Here is a 15026-nt window from a genome sequence, read left to right as displayed (position 1 = left end):
CCTCTCCCCACAACAGACACCCTGTGAGGTGGGTCAGGCTGAGAGAGCCCTGAGATTACTGAAGAAGAAGAAGAGCCGATTCAGCTGGCCCTGAGGGTCCATTAGGAAAGAGACAATCCCATGCTTGAAACGTCACAATTGAAGCCTGAAACAAACCAGCAGCCAATGCAGCTGTTTTAAAGTCTTTGCCTAGCACCCTAGCAATAATTGGGCTGCTGCATTCTAAACCAGTTGCAAGTTTCCGGATTACCTTCAAAGACAATTTAGTCAGCTCACTTATGTGATTTAGGAATTGGTTCCAAATTAAGTCAAACAATAATGTTGCTGGATTTTTCTAATTTTTTTAAAAATGTGATCCCGTAAAGCAGGCTTTCTCAACCAGGATTCCAAGAAACCCTGGTCTTTCTTGATGGGACCAGGAAGGATTTCCCAAATGGATGGGAGTTATTTGTATATATTTTTTAAATTTATCAGGTGATATAGTTATAGGTGGCTGGCTGGAGTCAGTGAAGCAGTCGGTGCAAACTTAAATGGACTCCGGGGAATGGTAGAGGACAGGAAGGCCTGGAGGATCATAGTTCATGGGGTCGCGATGGGTCAGACACCTAACAACAACGGCTATATATGGTCCTGTCGACCTAGCTCCCTCTTCCCAAAATGGCCAGTAATAATTTTTTTAATTTATCAGGCGATATGACCATATATGGTCCTGGTGACCTGCCCCTCCCTCCCAAAATGGCCAGTGATGGGCCTGGAAGGGGTGGGATGAGGAAGGGGCCCCATGTGGGCATGGACACAGCTATGCTATGCTTCCCAGCCATATTCTGCACGATCGTGCCACTTCTGGGGTTTCTGAAAATCTGAAGAATGTTTCAGGGGTTTCTCAACAGTAAAAACGTTGAGAAAGGCTGCCTTAAGCTGTTAGGTTTCCTTATTAAATACTGTAAATATCCCACGTATTATGAGGTTTCTGCTTTGCCTAATTTGACTCATCCTTTTACCACTGAAGGCTCAAGGTTGACTCAGCCTTCCATCCTTCCGAGGTCGGTAAAATGAGTGCCCAGCTTGCTGGGGGGTAAACGGTAATGACTGGGGAAGGCACTGGCAAACCACCCCGTATTGAGTCTGCCATGAAAACGCTGGAGGGCGTCACCCCAAGGGTCAGACATGACCTGGTGCTTGCACAGGGGATACCTTTACCTTTACCACTGAAGTGAGTTAAGTTCACAAACGGGGCAGGTGATTCCATTTAATCTCCTATTTTCAGGACCTCATGAACCCATCAGTAGTTTTTCTAACACCGGAGACCTTTAGTGAATTAGTGAAGAACAGGAAGAGTAACGACATCTGGATGGTTGATTTCTTCGTTCCATGGTGTGGTCCCTGCCAGGCTTTAATGCCCGAATGGAAGAGGATGGCCAGGGTAAGAACTGATCATAAGCAGACTTCTTTTTATTACTGTAATTGATTTTATTGAATGCGTTTTATTGTTGTGAACCACCCTGAACCCATACGGAGAGAGGCAGTATAGAAATTGATTATTAGTATTATTAGTATTAGTATTATTTAGTTGTTGTTACTACTACTACTACTACTACTACTGTCACCTATTTTGAAATTGCACAGAAAGGAATGATAGCAATCCTAATTTTCTAAGTTTGCTCTAGAAGTGGGAATCAGGAATCACTATACTTATGGTTTCAGTTTCATTCATTGCTGTGGTCTTTTAAAATTATTTTATTTGTGTGCTGCTGCTCCTGGACCTGCCATCTCGCAGCGGCTAACAACAATACCAAACGTACAATACAAACAAACCATACAAATACAATTGCATAACTCCCACCCTACCCCTACCCCTTTGGTGCCGGATTCTCCAAGTCCCCGGGGATGCTGTTACAGATGAAAGACTCCAAACTCCAGAGGAGGGGCAAGATCTTCTGTCAGCCTGACCTCAACCCAAAGCCTGACCGAAGAGCTCTGTCTTACAGGCCCTGCAGAACTGAGTCAGCTTCGGCAGGACCCTTAGCTCCTCCGGGAGCTCATTCCACCAGGCAGGAGCCAGGGCTGAAAAGGCCACCCATTGCTATCTACATTAGGATGGCAGGAATTTAGTTTTCATATTTACAACTCAAGCCGCTTAAGTTGCTCCTTTGTTTCAGTCGCTGAATGGAATGATCTCCGTTGGCAGCGTGGACTGTCAGAAGTTCTCCTCTCTCTGCCATCAAGAGAACATTCAAGGCTATCCTGAAATAAGACTCTTCCCACAAAAGTCATCTTCTTCTCATCAGCACTAGTGAGTCAGTGTAATTCTTGGGATTGCAGTCTGGGCTTGTAATACGTTGGGTTAAAACTGCCAGAGTGTTATTAATTTGTTTAATTGATTCTTAGACGGCACCCTCCCCACAAAGTGTGCTCGGGACAGATAACATCATAAAGAGCACCCTTTTCTCTCCCCCCCCCTTCTTAGATGATTAGGATATTATTAGCATGGGGTCGTGTTGCCACCGTGTCTTATGGCTTTAGGTAGTAATCTGTTTTAATTGTTAAGGGTTTTTACTGGGTTTTTAACAGAGGTTGTAAACCATTGCAAGCCTCCGGGGAGCGGCGGGCAATAAATTCGATGATGATGATGATGAGACTGTATACACTAAGATTAAAACCATAACATCATATATTATACAACAATACATAGGATTGGTTGTAGTTAGAAGTCTAAAACGGGAGCAAGGACTCTGATAATTTATCAGTTTTGTCGTGGAGAGGAGGGAGGCCCAGATTGTTCTTTCATGTGCTTGTTTTTACCTCAGACTTCATCTTGGAGGACGAAAGAAAAGCTGTCCATGGTCATTCTAAGACCATTCTAGTGTACTGCATCCTTTAAAAAGTAGAGTGTGATGGGCTTGATTGTTAATTTTCTCAGGGCTGGTTTCAGAATTATTCCTAGAGATGACGTCAAATGTGAATGGAAAGTCCACAGGATTTCCTTCCTATGCCTGAACATAGAAGTAGGATCCCAGTATCAAGCACAGGACCATGAGCTTTCCTGGAAAAAATTCCAGAGCAAGATTAATCCTCCACATCCAGAGGCACTAAAGCCTCTGAATCCCAGAGCCAGGATATAATATCAGGGGAAAACCTCAACCTCTGTGCCCTATTGTTGGCTGTCCAGAAGAATTAGTTAACCGCTGTGTAAGACAGAATGGTCAACTAAATGCTGGGCCATTGGTCTGATCCAGCAGGGCTCTTCTTATGTTCTTAAGATCCTTATGCAGGGATTCCCAACCAGAAGTTCATGGACTTCCAGGGGTCTCTTCCATTGCCTTCCCTCCCCCTCACGTGAATTCTCCTGTGGTTTCCTTGTCAGGGAAGGGGGTGGAGCCTGCATGCCTACTACTGAATTAAACTGCCTCCTGTCTCTCCCTCCTCAGTCTTAAGCTTGATGTCACTTCCGGTGACATGTCACTTCCGGGGTTCATGGCAAGGAGTCATGGCTAGCTGACACCCCTTCCAGGGGACTGAAGCCTGGGAAATTATTTCAGGGGCTCCTCCATGCTCAGAAGGTCTAAAAAGGCTGAACTTGCATCTCACAGTCTCAGCTGCATGCTAAACTTGGTTTTTGTGTTTTTCTTACAGCAGTTACAATGGCTGGCACAGAGATGCTAACTCTCTGAAAAGATGGGCACTTGGGTGAGTCACTATATCAAGGTCTTTTGGACAAGTTCTCCACAGGCCAAGTTACTGGATTGAATCTAGTGACTTATCTGAAGGGAGACTTAGCAGAACATTAGATCCAACCCAATAATTGTATTTTTATCCTGGTGATTTGCTTAGAACAAATCTTAGAAATCTTTGTTTAGAAAAAAAAATCTATAGGTAGCAGAAATTCTGGGCAATTTTAGGTTTTTTTGGTGGCATACATACCTTTCACATCATTGTATGTGTTAAATTTGCAGTTGTCTCTGTAGCATGTCATGCTTAGATGTACTAGAGAGATTTCCTTTTACTTAAATGGGCTAAATTGTATCTGAAACTTTTCTTTAGCTTGCAGCTTAGCCAAACTGCTTTCAGGTCTTGATTAATTTTTGTACAAAGCTTGCTATTTTGCAATCCAGACAAAATGTGACAAGTGTTCACATTTTTGCATACTGTCTGTGAGAAACTACGATTTCTAAATAAGTAAACTTGTGGAATGAAAGTTTCTTTAAGAAAATGCAAGCATCTACATCGAAGGCATAGTCAGGACTGAGTTACAAAGCATAGGGCAGACAATATAGGGGTTCGCCTCTCTCCCTTGGGAACTCGAACCAGGCACAGTTCAAAGGAGTCAAAACAGAGATAAACATTTGGCCATCAAGGAACGGAAGGTCTGGGAACTACAGGACACTAAAGAAAGGGAGGGGAAGGAGTGTGGAAGGAGGGTAAGGAGGCATGAAACATAGGGGCAGGAAATCGACTTTGGGGTGTCAAACCAACATGTCTGTGTTACATCAGGGCAAACAGGCCAGGCCAGATCAACACTCTAACAGGCAACAGAATAAAGCAGAATAAAATCATGGCAGAAAACCTGGAGATTCTGACACTGTCTCCTGAGCCTTGTTTTCTGCAGAAAGGGCACCGATTTCAAAGCTGACGTGCTAAATGATTATAAGCTTGAGATCTTGAAGTATATTGAATAGCTTCAATGGAATGAGAAGCTTGCTGTTGACCCTGGGTAGATGAAAATTTTAATTGTTATTTATGAATCCCTTGATTCGGGGGTAGGGACGCTGATCTGAATTCTACAGTTTGCTGTAGTGGTTAAGAGCAGCAACCCCTAATCTGAAGAGCCAGGTTTAATTCCCCACTCCTCCCCATGCAGCCAGCTGGGTGACCTTGGGCTCGTCTCAGCCTCACCTCCCTCACTGGATATCTGTTGTGGGTAGAGGAAAGGAGTACAGTTGTAAGCTGCTTTGAGACTCCTTCAGATAGTGAAAAGTGGGGTATAAAAACCAGCTCTTCTTGTTCTTACTGTCTTGTTTTTTCCCTGCAGATTTTTGCCTCAGGTGTCTCAGGATCTGACCCCTCAGAGTTTCACTGACAAAGTCCTGGATGGGAAAGATCACTGGGTTGTTGATTTTTATGCTCCTTGGTGTGGCCCTTGCCAGAATTTTGCTCCAGAATTTGAGATCTTAGCTAGGGTAAGTATATAAACAAAAAGGAGAGTGCAACCAAGACATCCAGAGGAGACTGAAACTGGGCAGGGCTGCCATAAAAGAGCCGAAAAAGAATTTTGAGTGTAGGGGTGGGTCTCCAGTGACCAAAATCAAGTTAATCTTGATCCAGAGAGCCAGCTTGGTGTAGTGGTTAGGCGTGTGGACTTCTAATCTGGTGAGCCGGGTTTGATTCCTTGCTCCCCCACATGTAGCCAAACAGGGTGACTTTGGGCTCACCACAGCCCTGATAAAGCTGTTCTGACTGAGCAGGAATATCAGGGCTCTCTCAGCCTCACCTCCCTCACAGGGTGTCTCTTGTGGGAAGAGAAAAGGGAAGGCCGTTTTGAGATTTCTTCAGGTAGAGAAAAGCGGTATATAAGAACCAAACTTCTTCTTCTCTCCTAATTCATGCCATGGTTTTCCCCATAACTATAATCTAGAAGAGGCCACGGTCCTGCTGATCAGCACATGAAGAGGGCATGAATTTAGAGCAGCCAGGAAGGAAAGTACATGAATTCTAGAATGCCCTAGAAGAATGGGTTAGAGGCATTTGAGTCAGTGAGATTCTACAGGAAGCAGTGATGAGCATCAGAAGCTATATGACGGCAAAGATCCTTGTAGGTTCTGGTTTCCAGAATTTGAGGGTTTCACCCAGCAGATTCTTGGATAGAGGAACCAGATCTTCCTTATGCCTGGACTTTTTGAGAGTGAGGGTGGTGCAGGAAGGATTCTTTTTCATTCTCATTTCTCAGTTTTGAATCAACTCGGGAAATTGAGAGAGACTGAGATGTGAGATGGGCCTCTTTTGTGTACTTTGCTTTCCCCTATGTCCTTCTGCTCACTTCCAGGGACAAGTAACTTAAGGCCAAGTGCTCTTTCTTTTTTTAACAAATTACTTCAATGCTTGCCTACTTCTCTTTCTTTTTTTCTTAAAGACAGTCAAGGGAAAAGTGAGAGCTGGGAAAATTGACTGCCAAGCGTACGGTCAGACTTGTCAATCTGCCGGCATCCAAGCATATCCGACGGTTAAGTTCTATCCCTATCAAGGAGCCAAGGTAAGGGTGTGGGGGGAATTGTTACCAAAAGGCTCTAGTGACAAAGCATTTTTGTTGTTGTTTATTTGCTGTTTAGTTTACTGGATTCTTAGACTGCCCTCCCAGCCAGTTGGCTCAGATATAAAAATATAAAATACAGTTAGAAAAGATGAAATTAAATTCAACATTAATTTAAATAAACAGTGACAGGCTAAAACAGCAACGATACTGCCTTAATATGTCTGTTGTGAGTGCTGAATTCTCATAGAAATCAGGATAATTTGGGAGTGGATCAATGCATAGATGGACAGATGAGTGAATAGAAAAGTGATTGCCTTGCATAGATATGGCCTTGTGTAAATACTGATGCACATATTCATTGCCTTGCGTAAACATTGATACCCAGGCTAGTGCCTTTGTACCCACTTGCAAGACACAGTTTGACCTTTAAAAGTAGAACACTTTTCTGAAATGGAAGATTGCTGCCCTGCAAGCCTCACAGCAGGGGTCCCTAGCGTGGTGACTGCTGAGATCTCTCCTGACATCTGCCAAGTGTTTTTAAAATATGGTCAGGGCTAGAGGCGGCTTTTTCCCCACCAGGGCTTCCAATTGGTAGCGCAGATGAAAAGGCATCATGTTTAACACAGCTTTGTGTTAAACATGTTGCAGTGTTACTGTTCAACTTGCACAAGTGGAAATGCACGAGGACTTGCGGAGTCATTTCCCCCTCCCCATTGTTCCCTCTTTCCTTTTCCTGGAAGCCCCTCATAGTCTCTTCCTCTTTTCCTGCTTCTCTGTGGCATTCAAGTAGGCTCTTCAGCTTTAGGGCTGTGGCTCAGTGGCACAGCATCTGCTCTGCAGGAAGAAAATCTCACGTTCAATACAGAACACCTCCCGTGGTTGAAAAGATGAAGTGGGTGATTTTGATGACCTCTGAGAATTGGTACCCATACCAGAGGTTCTCAACCTTCCTAATGCCGCGACCCTTTAATACAGTTCCTCATGTGGTGGTGACCCCCAACCATCAAATTATGCAAGGGTTCCTTCACAGAAATTAAACCGAAACTGACCAATGGCATGAAGATCCATTGTTCGTGATTGGATATAAATTGGGGTTTCTCAGTTCAGTTTTGCCTCTTGTCCCGCCGAGCTGCGCCGCCACCTGGAGCGCCTGGCGGGAGACTGCGCCATGCTAGAGGCGCTGCTGGAGTGGCTGGTGACTGAGCACGGGCGCCTGCAGGAGGAGCAGCAACAGTGGCAGCACACCCCCCCCCGGCCAAGTTGCTCACCCTGCCGTGACCCCTGTGAAAGGGCCGTCTGACCCCCAAAGTGGCCCCGACCCCCAGGTTGAGAACCACTGCAGTAGATAATACAGACTCTGATCATTACAAGACAGCTCCATTAGTCAGCATGGATTGAGGTTTGTGTCAGTATTTTGCAGTACCAAACGTCTGCGTATCGTTAAATAAAAGCACATGAACAGAGCTGACTTAAAGTAGTCTTCATTGAGACAATCTCTTTAGCTGTAAGAGAAGGTATGAGACTTCGTAAGCACTAGTCCAAATGGCAGTGCTTTTGTATTTCTCTTTGCTTATATACCGTATTTGCCGGCGTATAAGACGACCCCCCAACATTTCCACTCAAAATACAGTACTATGGGCCACTATGAGCAGCTATGTGTATCCCAACTGAAGTGCACCCGGCGTATAAGACGATCCCCCCACTTGGGGACATGTTTTTCAGGGGGGAAAAGTAGTCTTATACGCCAGCAAATACTGTAAATGTGGGTTTTAAGCCAGAAATAGATCAATGTGGTGTTTTGTTTTTTTGTTTTGTTTTTGTTTTTTTAAGAAACATGCTTTTGGAGAACGCATAGACAGCCAAGATGCGAAAGTCATAGCCGATCTACTGCTGAACAAAGTGGAAGATATTAAGAACAAGAGGAAAAAGGCCTCCAGAAACAAGGTAGGCAATTTATTGTGAGAGCTGTTAATTTGGATGTCCTTAACACCTTTATCCTGTGCCGCTTGCATATACAGAATAAACATCCAAAAGAGCAGATATGCAGACTCTCATATCCATCCCGTTTATGTTTGAATTCATTGAAAAACTTTGTGATACCTTAAATACCTGGTGTAATGATAAGGCAGCGGCTGCAAAATTTTCAGATTCTGTCAAGTGGTCTGCAAGGTCATTGTGTGACAAACTGTACCTTCATAGTACGGCAGGCAGAATAATACCACAGTAATCCCAGCATCTTTAAGAAGGAAAGAGACGTTATTAGGGAAGGGCACAATCTGGCTGATGAACTAAAGTTCACAACATTTGGCCAGTTTGCAGTTTGCGAAACAATGTTTGCAAACTGAAGAACCAGCACAAACTTCCACAAATTTTGATGCAGTTTGTGGCAGTTCATTTGGTTTAAGTGGTTCAGGCCCATTTAAACCACTGCTTTCTGATTCCTGCAAAAAGTGACAGGGAGCCAAAAGCAGGGGTTTCCAAACAGCTGAGCAATGGGAACACTGCGAGCCATAAACCAGCCAAAATTCTTTTTGCATGAAGCAATAAGCAGGGCTTAAATGGTTCGGAGCCATTTAAGCCAAACAGCTGAGTGGTGGGTCCTGCAGTTCAGCTGTTTAGAAACTAGCCATGGGTGATTAAGTTTGGATAAGTAGGATCTTTCTGAGCTGAACCACCCATCCCCTGCATTTAAACAGTTTGAATCAGCAGTGGCTGAATCGAGATTTAATGATTTGGCCTGTTTAAATGTATCCCCCCAGTGCTTGAGAAGGCATGAGGAAGAGAGCGCCAGCCAAACAACTGATAATGACAGGTGCGCTGCTCCCTTTAATTCCCTTCCCTAGCATGGGGAGGGCTTTAAAGGCAGTGGTACACGTGTCATCAGCTGTTAGTCACGCCACTCTCACTTTAAATGCTTCACCAACTTATGTGGGCAACTTCGCAAAGGTCAGGGAAACATTTAAAATGAGAAATGCTGTCTAAACATCAGGAAGAACTTCCTGACAGAGCGGTTTCTCAGTGGAACAGGCTTCCTAGGGAAGTGGTGGGTTCTCCATCTTTGGAGATTTTTAAACAGAGGCTGGATAGACATCTGACAGAGAGGCTGATTCTGCGAAGACTCAAGGGGGTGGCAGGTTACAGTGGATGAGAGATAGGGTTGTGAGTGTCCTGCATAGTGCGGGGGGTTGGACTAGATGACCCAGGAGGTCCCTTCCAACTCTATGATTCTAAGGTAGTGCACCAGACAGTGCCCAAGCTTAGGGAGGAGTTTAAAGGGAGCGAAAGTCACATCTTTCATCATCAGCTGCTTTGCGGGTACTCTCTTCTCCCCCTTCTCAGCCAGTGAAGACATTTTCTGCTGCCTGGGTAGGTGGCGGGGAAGCAAGGGCACAACCCCCTTCGAAACTCTCGGATTCAGCTTAATCTGAAAAAGTGAAGGGGTATTTGTACAATTCAAATTCTCCCTGAATTGTTTCGGGCCGAATCCAAAGTGGCACAGTTTGCTTGTATGTGCACATGCCTATTAGAAACCCCTGCTTTCTGCTCCCTGTGGAAAGCCATGGGGAGCAGAAAGCAGGGATTCAAACTTTAAATGGCTTATGAACCAACATGAACCGGTTCAGATGCAAGAATGAAATGTGTGCCCATCTGTAGACATTAGCCTAATAAGAAAAAAATTGGCTTGAGGTTTGTTTGCTTGCTTGCTTTACTACTTTCCCCAAGAAACCTATGAAGCAATACTTCTATGTTTGGTATAAGCATAATGGGGCAATGCCGCGTGGGGAAAATACATTTAGTATTCTCCTTCCGCCATTGTTGGAACATGCAAAGAGTGTGATTGAATTTTTTTTTCTAGCAAGGTTTCATTTCACATACGGTCCCCTACATAAATCATTAATTCTTTCCCATAAACTCTTTCTCTCCCCCCCCCCCCCGGCTCGATGATCTCTACACCCACCAGGATGAACTCTGAGAGATGGAGCAAATTCGACACCTACCAAAGCTGTGGCAACAAGACCTTCCTAGATCATGTTCCTGGCAGAAGAAGAGGAGAGTACACCCCAGAAGGATCCATTCCTGGATGCTCAGTTTTTTTCAACAAATGCTACCAAACATGTTCTCAGACACCAAAGTGCTTGTTTTTAATGGAGGGGATAAGTTGGCTCCATACTGGCATTGCACCTGCAATGACCATGACTACATCCTACTGGACCGATGGAGGACTTAAACAATGATGTCGCCGTTCCTTTGCACTCTATCATTTTTCACATTACTTTCTCTTTTTTTCCAAAAGTGACTTGTGACTTTTGTTTTGCATTTAACACACACTTGCTACAATAGTCAAAGAGCTGCAGAGGCATTCCAGAGCAACTGTTCCTTTAAACATTTCTCAGTAACCTTCCCACCCCCAGGCTTCTTGTTCTCCTTGGTGCCGTAGAGTTCCTAAATGGATTTAGTTGCCTGGGCAGAGAAGATGTCCTTAACTATTCCTTTCCCCCTTCTCTTGGCATCGGATACGATTTAGAAATAAATAATGCTCATAATTTCACAAATACGATGTAGCAGTTGTGAAAAATAAGTAATTTTCTTGGCTGATGAGCATGCGTAGTTGTTTTTGGTTGTTTGTTTACGGCAGACATCTTTGCTCACTTACGGCCACCTAAAAGAGAATTAATGAGCAATCGCAGTTAAAGCAAGGGTACATCATAAAAGAAAGACTGCCCTGCCCAGATCAGTCATCCATTCAGGAATGCTTGGGCATCTAATTCTGAGCGTGGAAAGTGGCTGAGGGGAAGAGTTGTGGGGCAAACCCCAGTATTTGCTTCATGGAGCTAACTTTCTTGCCAACGTATTAGGATCTTGCCTTTGGTGGTGGGCATGGCCCTAGGGTGAACATGACCCTAAAGTGGCAAAAAGTTCAGTTATGGCTGCAGCTCAGTACAGTAAAGGAACCCTTCAGCGCCGGATGCGGACCTGCCCATAGACTTTGGTGGCCATTTTGATGACACACCATCTGCGTTGCCATGGAGGCTTTTTGGCTTTTGAAGACCTGGGCCATTGTGAGGACACTGTCAAAAGTCAGCCTTCTCACTCTGCTTCTCTGAAAATCAGTACTTCCTGTGCTACAAAGGGATACTTTTATCACTAGTGGATGGACTTACAGGACAGTTTGTAAACGCTAAACTGCTTTTTTTTTTTTACTGGGGGGAGAGGAGATTGGTCTGATCAACATTTTTTACCTCGATACTGCTTATTTTTGGTGAATGTTTGTTTTCTTCATGTGGGATTCATAGGTAAAGTGTTAATTAGAGGGAGCCCGATTGTCTTAACCACTGGGCTCACCTGCCCTCTAGAAAGCTGCTTCTGTTGGCTCGAAGATCCCCCTAAGTGCCCATGCTGCCTGAGATGTTCAGTGCACGGCGGCCAAAAGAAAAGCCTTGCTGTGTGGGCTCTCGGCTCACAGTGCACCAGTGGTCTGTTTCAATTTCTGGAGCATGACTGCCCTGCAAACGTCTTTAAAAACGAAATAAGGCCCAGATTTGCAGGGATACCTAAAAAACCAAAGCCAGCAGATGGCAGCACAAGTTTACTGCAGATTGGACAGGGGTGGGGTGGGGAGTATGTTTGAAACTTGACATAGAAAGTTCACTTTTATTTTACTGTTTTAAAGATTTAAAGATTGTGTTGTGTTTGTCTTTTTGAACCTTGCAAGTAGGGGCTACTGGAGTGTTTCAAGTGCCTTCTGAATTTCTAAGCATCAGTAACGATGACTTTAGCAAGAGTTTGTATTTACAAGTGACTTGATAAGGTCTCGTTAAATCTTTCTTACGGTCAAACCAAGTTATGTTTTTTTTCTTCTTTTCTCTGTTTAAGCCCAAGTTTCACCTCGTTCTTACACGTGCTTAGTGAGCTGTTCAAGACCAAATGCTTCAGAGAAACCTTTTCAGATTTTGGGTTGGATCCAGCACAATATTTCTCCTTGCCCCAGAGCTCCTACACAAGCGGAAACGCATGAGAAACTAAATCAAAGGTTGCTATTTGCAAGGTATTGTTCAACTAATATCTGGGCACCATAACAACATCAGGAGCTGAACCCAATCTTGCACAAATGGAACCGCACTAAGTCAGTTTTACTTTTCCCTTTGTGCGTTGCTGGATCCAAGCCTCCCTTAATATGGGACATGGATTGTTTTGACATGGCTGCACATGTAGCTTGGTTATAGACATCAATCTAAAGAGAAAGACCATCCATATTCTTGCTTGTAACACATTATCAACTGACCCATTGGAATTCTGGGAGTTGCTCTCTTCTGTTTACCTTGGTCAGCAGGCGGAGAACCACTGGACGAACACAATTAGGCGGTCATACTGTTTGAGGAGGCATTTTGTGCGCGTGATTGATGTGTATGTTTTGTCTCAGAGCAGTCTGCTTCGTACTTTTACAATATGGTAATAAATGGTCCTGTCCGGTTAATAACCTTTCAGCTCTCATGGTCCTATTTCTGCGGTTCAAAACTGAAGTTTTTAGCTCTCTCCTTCTAGAAAAGGCAGAACAAACAGAAGAAGAAGAGTTGGTTCTTATATGCCGCTTTTCTCTATCCAAAGGGGTCTCAAAACAGCTTACATTCGCTTTCCCTTCCTCTTCCCACAACAGTCACCCTGTGAAGGAGGTGAGGCTGAGAGAGCCCTGATTTTACTGTTCGATCAGTGCTGTGGCAAGCCAAAGGTCACCCAGCTGGCTGCATGCGGGGGAGCATGTAATCAAACCCAACTCGCTAGACTAGAAGTCCACACTCCTAACCATTACACCAAGAAAATGGGTGTCATGAACCAGGGCTACTCTCTCATAAAGGCAAGACATACATTCTTTTTAGAAAAGAGTTTACAGTTTTGCTTTATTAAATCCAGAAAGTACATCCAGAAGTATCGTAATAGAAGTCTATTACTAAGAAGAACTGGTTTGGCCAGTCTTGGGGTACATATAGACATTCCCTTTCCTCCACCAATGCACCTTTTCCCTACTGTTAGCTATTCCCGTGGCAGAAGGGCTTTCATCCTCAGCTAGGACAAAGTGAAAACTGCATTTGTACACCTAGTGGACAAAAGGCCAGAACTACTCACTAGAGCAGTGGTTCTCAGCCTGGGGGTCAGGGTGGCCGCTCCTCCTGAAGGCACCTGCCAATTTATATACAATTTATATAAAATCATGAATAATGGATCTTCATGCCTTTGGTCAGTTTTGGTTTAATTTCTGTGAAAGAACACACTGGCATAATTTTATGGTTGGGGGTCACCAAAGGGTCATGGAATCAGGAAGGGTAAGAACCACTGCACTGGAGCCGTAACATGTAGAGTAAGAGAACATCTGGAAGGACATCTGCAGCTTCCTGGGAACAGACTATAGTGTGTGTGTATGTGCACTGAGAGCCAGATGTAGGGGGAATCAGGAAAACAGGATTAGAACCCTAGTGCTCTGGTCTGCTTATCACCGGAATCCATGGCATGTATTCCAGAGCTATATGACAATGGGTTGGGTGACATCTAAATTAATCTTCAGTGTTTGGATTACATTCACTATGTCTCTAAAGGTTTATTGATGTATTGATTACGGGGACATAGGCAAGGCTATTGCTGCAGTCACTGGTCTTGTGTGCAAGACCTCAGTGGGCAAGGAAGAGATTGGAGGCTTGCTTTTGAAACCCTCTGCCATAAGCTCTTGCAGAGAAAAACATAACCAGACTGAAGTTCAGCATCTGACGGAATAATTTCATGCCTTCTCGGAAAACTGACTCATCTGATTCCTGTAAGATGGTGGTTATCCAAGAGTTGCTGGTTTGGCAGCCATGAAATGCCATAGATTGCGTCATGGTGCACGACTCCTCAAGGGTGTTACATCTATTGGGTTTCCAGAGTGCTTCATGGTGGATTGTGGAAGTAGCTTAATAACCAAGATTAGCCTCGATATCTTTATTCATTTGGATCCTTTCTCCCAAGTGGGGACCCAAAGTAGCTTACATAATTCTCCTCTCCATTTTATTCCCCGCCACCTTATGAGGTAGGTTAAGCTGAGAATCAGTGGTCCAAGGTCAGTTAATGAGCTTCCATGGCAGTAGTGGTCATTTGAAATTCTAGATACTAGTCCAGCTGTTGTAACCATTACATCTCACTGGCTCTCTAAAGAGGGTTGGTGCTTGGATGGGAGATTATCAAGGAAGAGATGGGCTGCTACAAAGAGGAAAGTAAAGGCCAACCAGCGTGAGCAGTGGGGAAAACTTTGTGACATGGTTAGGAAAGGCCATGAGATGTACAAGGATTTTTTAAAATTATTGTACATATAAAAATATAGGTATATATAGGTGGTAGGTTTCCTGTGAGCGTTAGGTGTGTGGAAGACTTTGTGACATGGTTAGAAAAGGCCATGAAATGTATAAGTACTTTTTAACACATATAAAAACAGAAGGGTTTTTATATTAAATTCTCATGTCAAAGTTAGGGTTAGCTTAGGTATGGGTCTGGTTGGGGAATTTGTAGGTTTACTGTGAGCATTAGGGCTGTGAAAGGCTTTGTGACGTAGTTAGGGAAGGCCATGGGATGTAGAAATATTTTTTGAAATTCCTGCACATGTAAAAATTGCGATATTTTTATCTTAAATTCTCAGGTTTGGGTTAGCTTAGGTATGTCTCCAATCGGGAAGTATGTAGGTAAAGTGGTAGCGTTAGAGCTGGGGGGAAATTTGTGACATGGTTAGGAAAGGCCATGGGATGTATAAGTATTTTTT

The 15026-nt window shown here is 44.1% G+C and overlaps 1 protein-coding gene across 2 annotated transcripts in view; it reads left to right on the top strand.

Annotated features, from left to right (window-relative positions):
- Positions 1-12729, top strand: part of DNAJC10 (DnaJ heat shock protein family (Hsp40) member C10) — a 42138-nt gene extending 29409 nt beyond the window's left edge. Inside the window, exons 17-23 of one of the 2 annotated variants that reach the window (XM_077319534.1) lie at positions 1268-1423; positions 2160-2293; positions 3634-3687; positions 5030-5177; positions 6128-6247; positions 8078-8191; positions 10209-12729. In XM_077319534.1, coding sequence (XP_077175649.1) covers positions 1268-1423; positions 2160-2293; positions 3634-3687; positions 5030-5177; positions 6128-6247; positions 8078-8191; positions 10209-10220 — 738 coding nt within the window. In that variant the 3' untranslated portion in view covers positions 10221-12729. Of the gene's footprint in view, positions 1-1267; positions 1424-2159; positions 2294-3633; positions 3688-5029; positions 5178-6127; positions 6248-8077; positions 8192-10208 lie in introns of those variants that run through there. The other variant, XM_077319535.1, reaches the window with a different exon arrangement.
- Positions 12730-15026: the final 2297 nt, after the last annotated feature.

The sequence above is a fragment of the Paroedura picta genome, chromosome 2, assembly GCF_049243985.1.
Source record: "Paroedura picta isolate Pp20150507F chromosome 2, Ppicta_v3.0, whole genome shotgun sequence".
NCBI classification, from domain to species: Eukaryota; Metazoa; Chordata; class Lepidosauria; order Squamata; family Gekkonidae; genus Paroedura; species Paroedura picta.
Note: the sequence above shows the minus strand (reverse complement) of the source record. Positions and strands in the feature narration are given on the sequence as shown.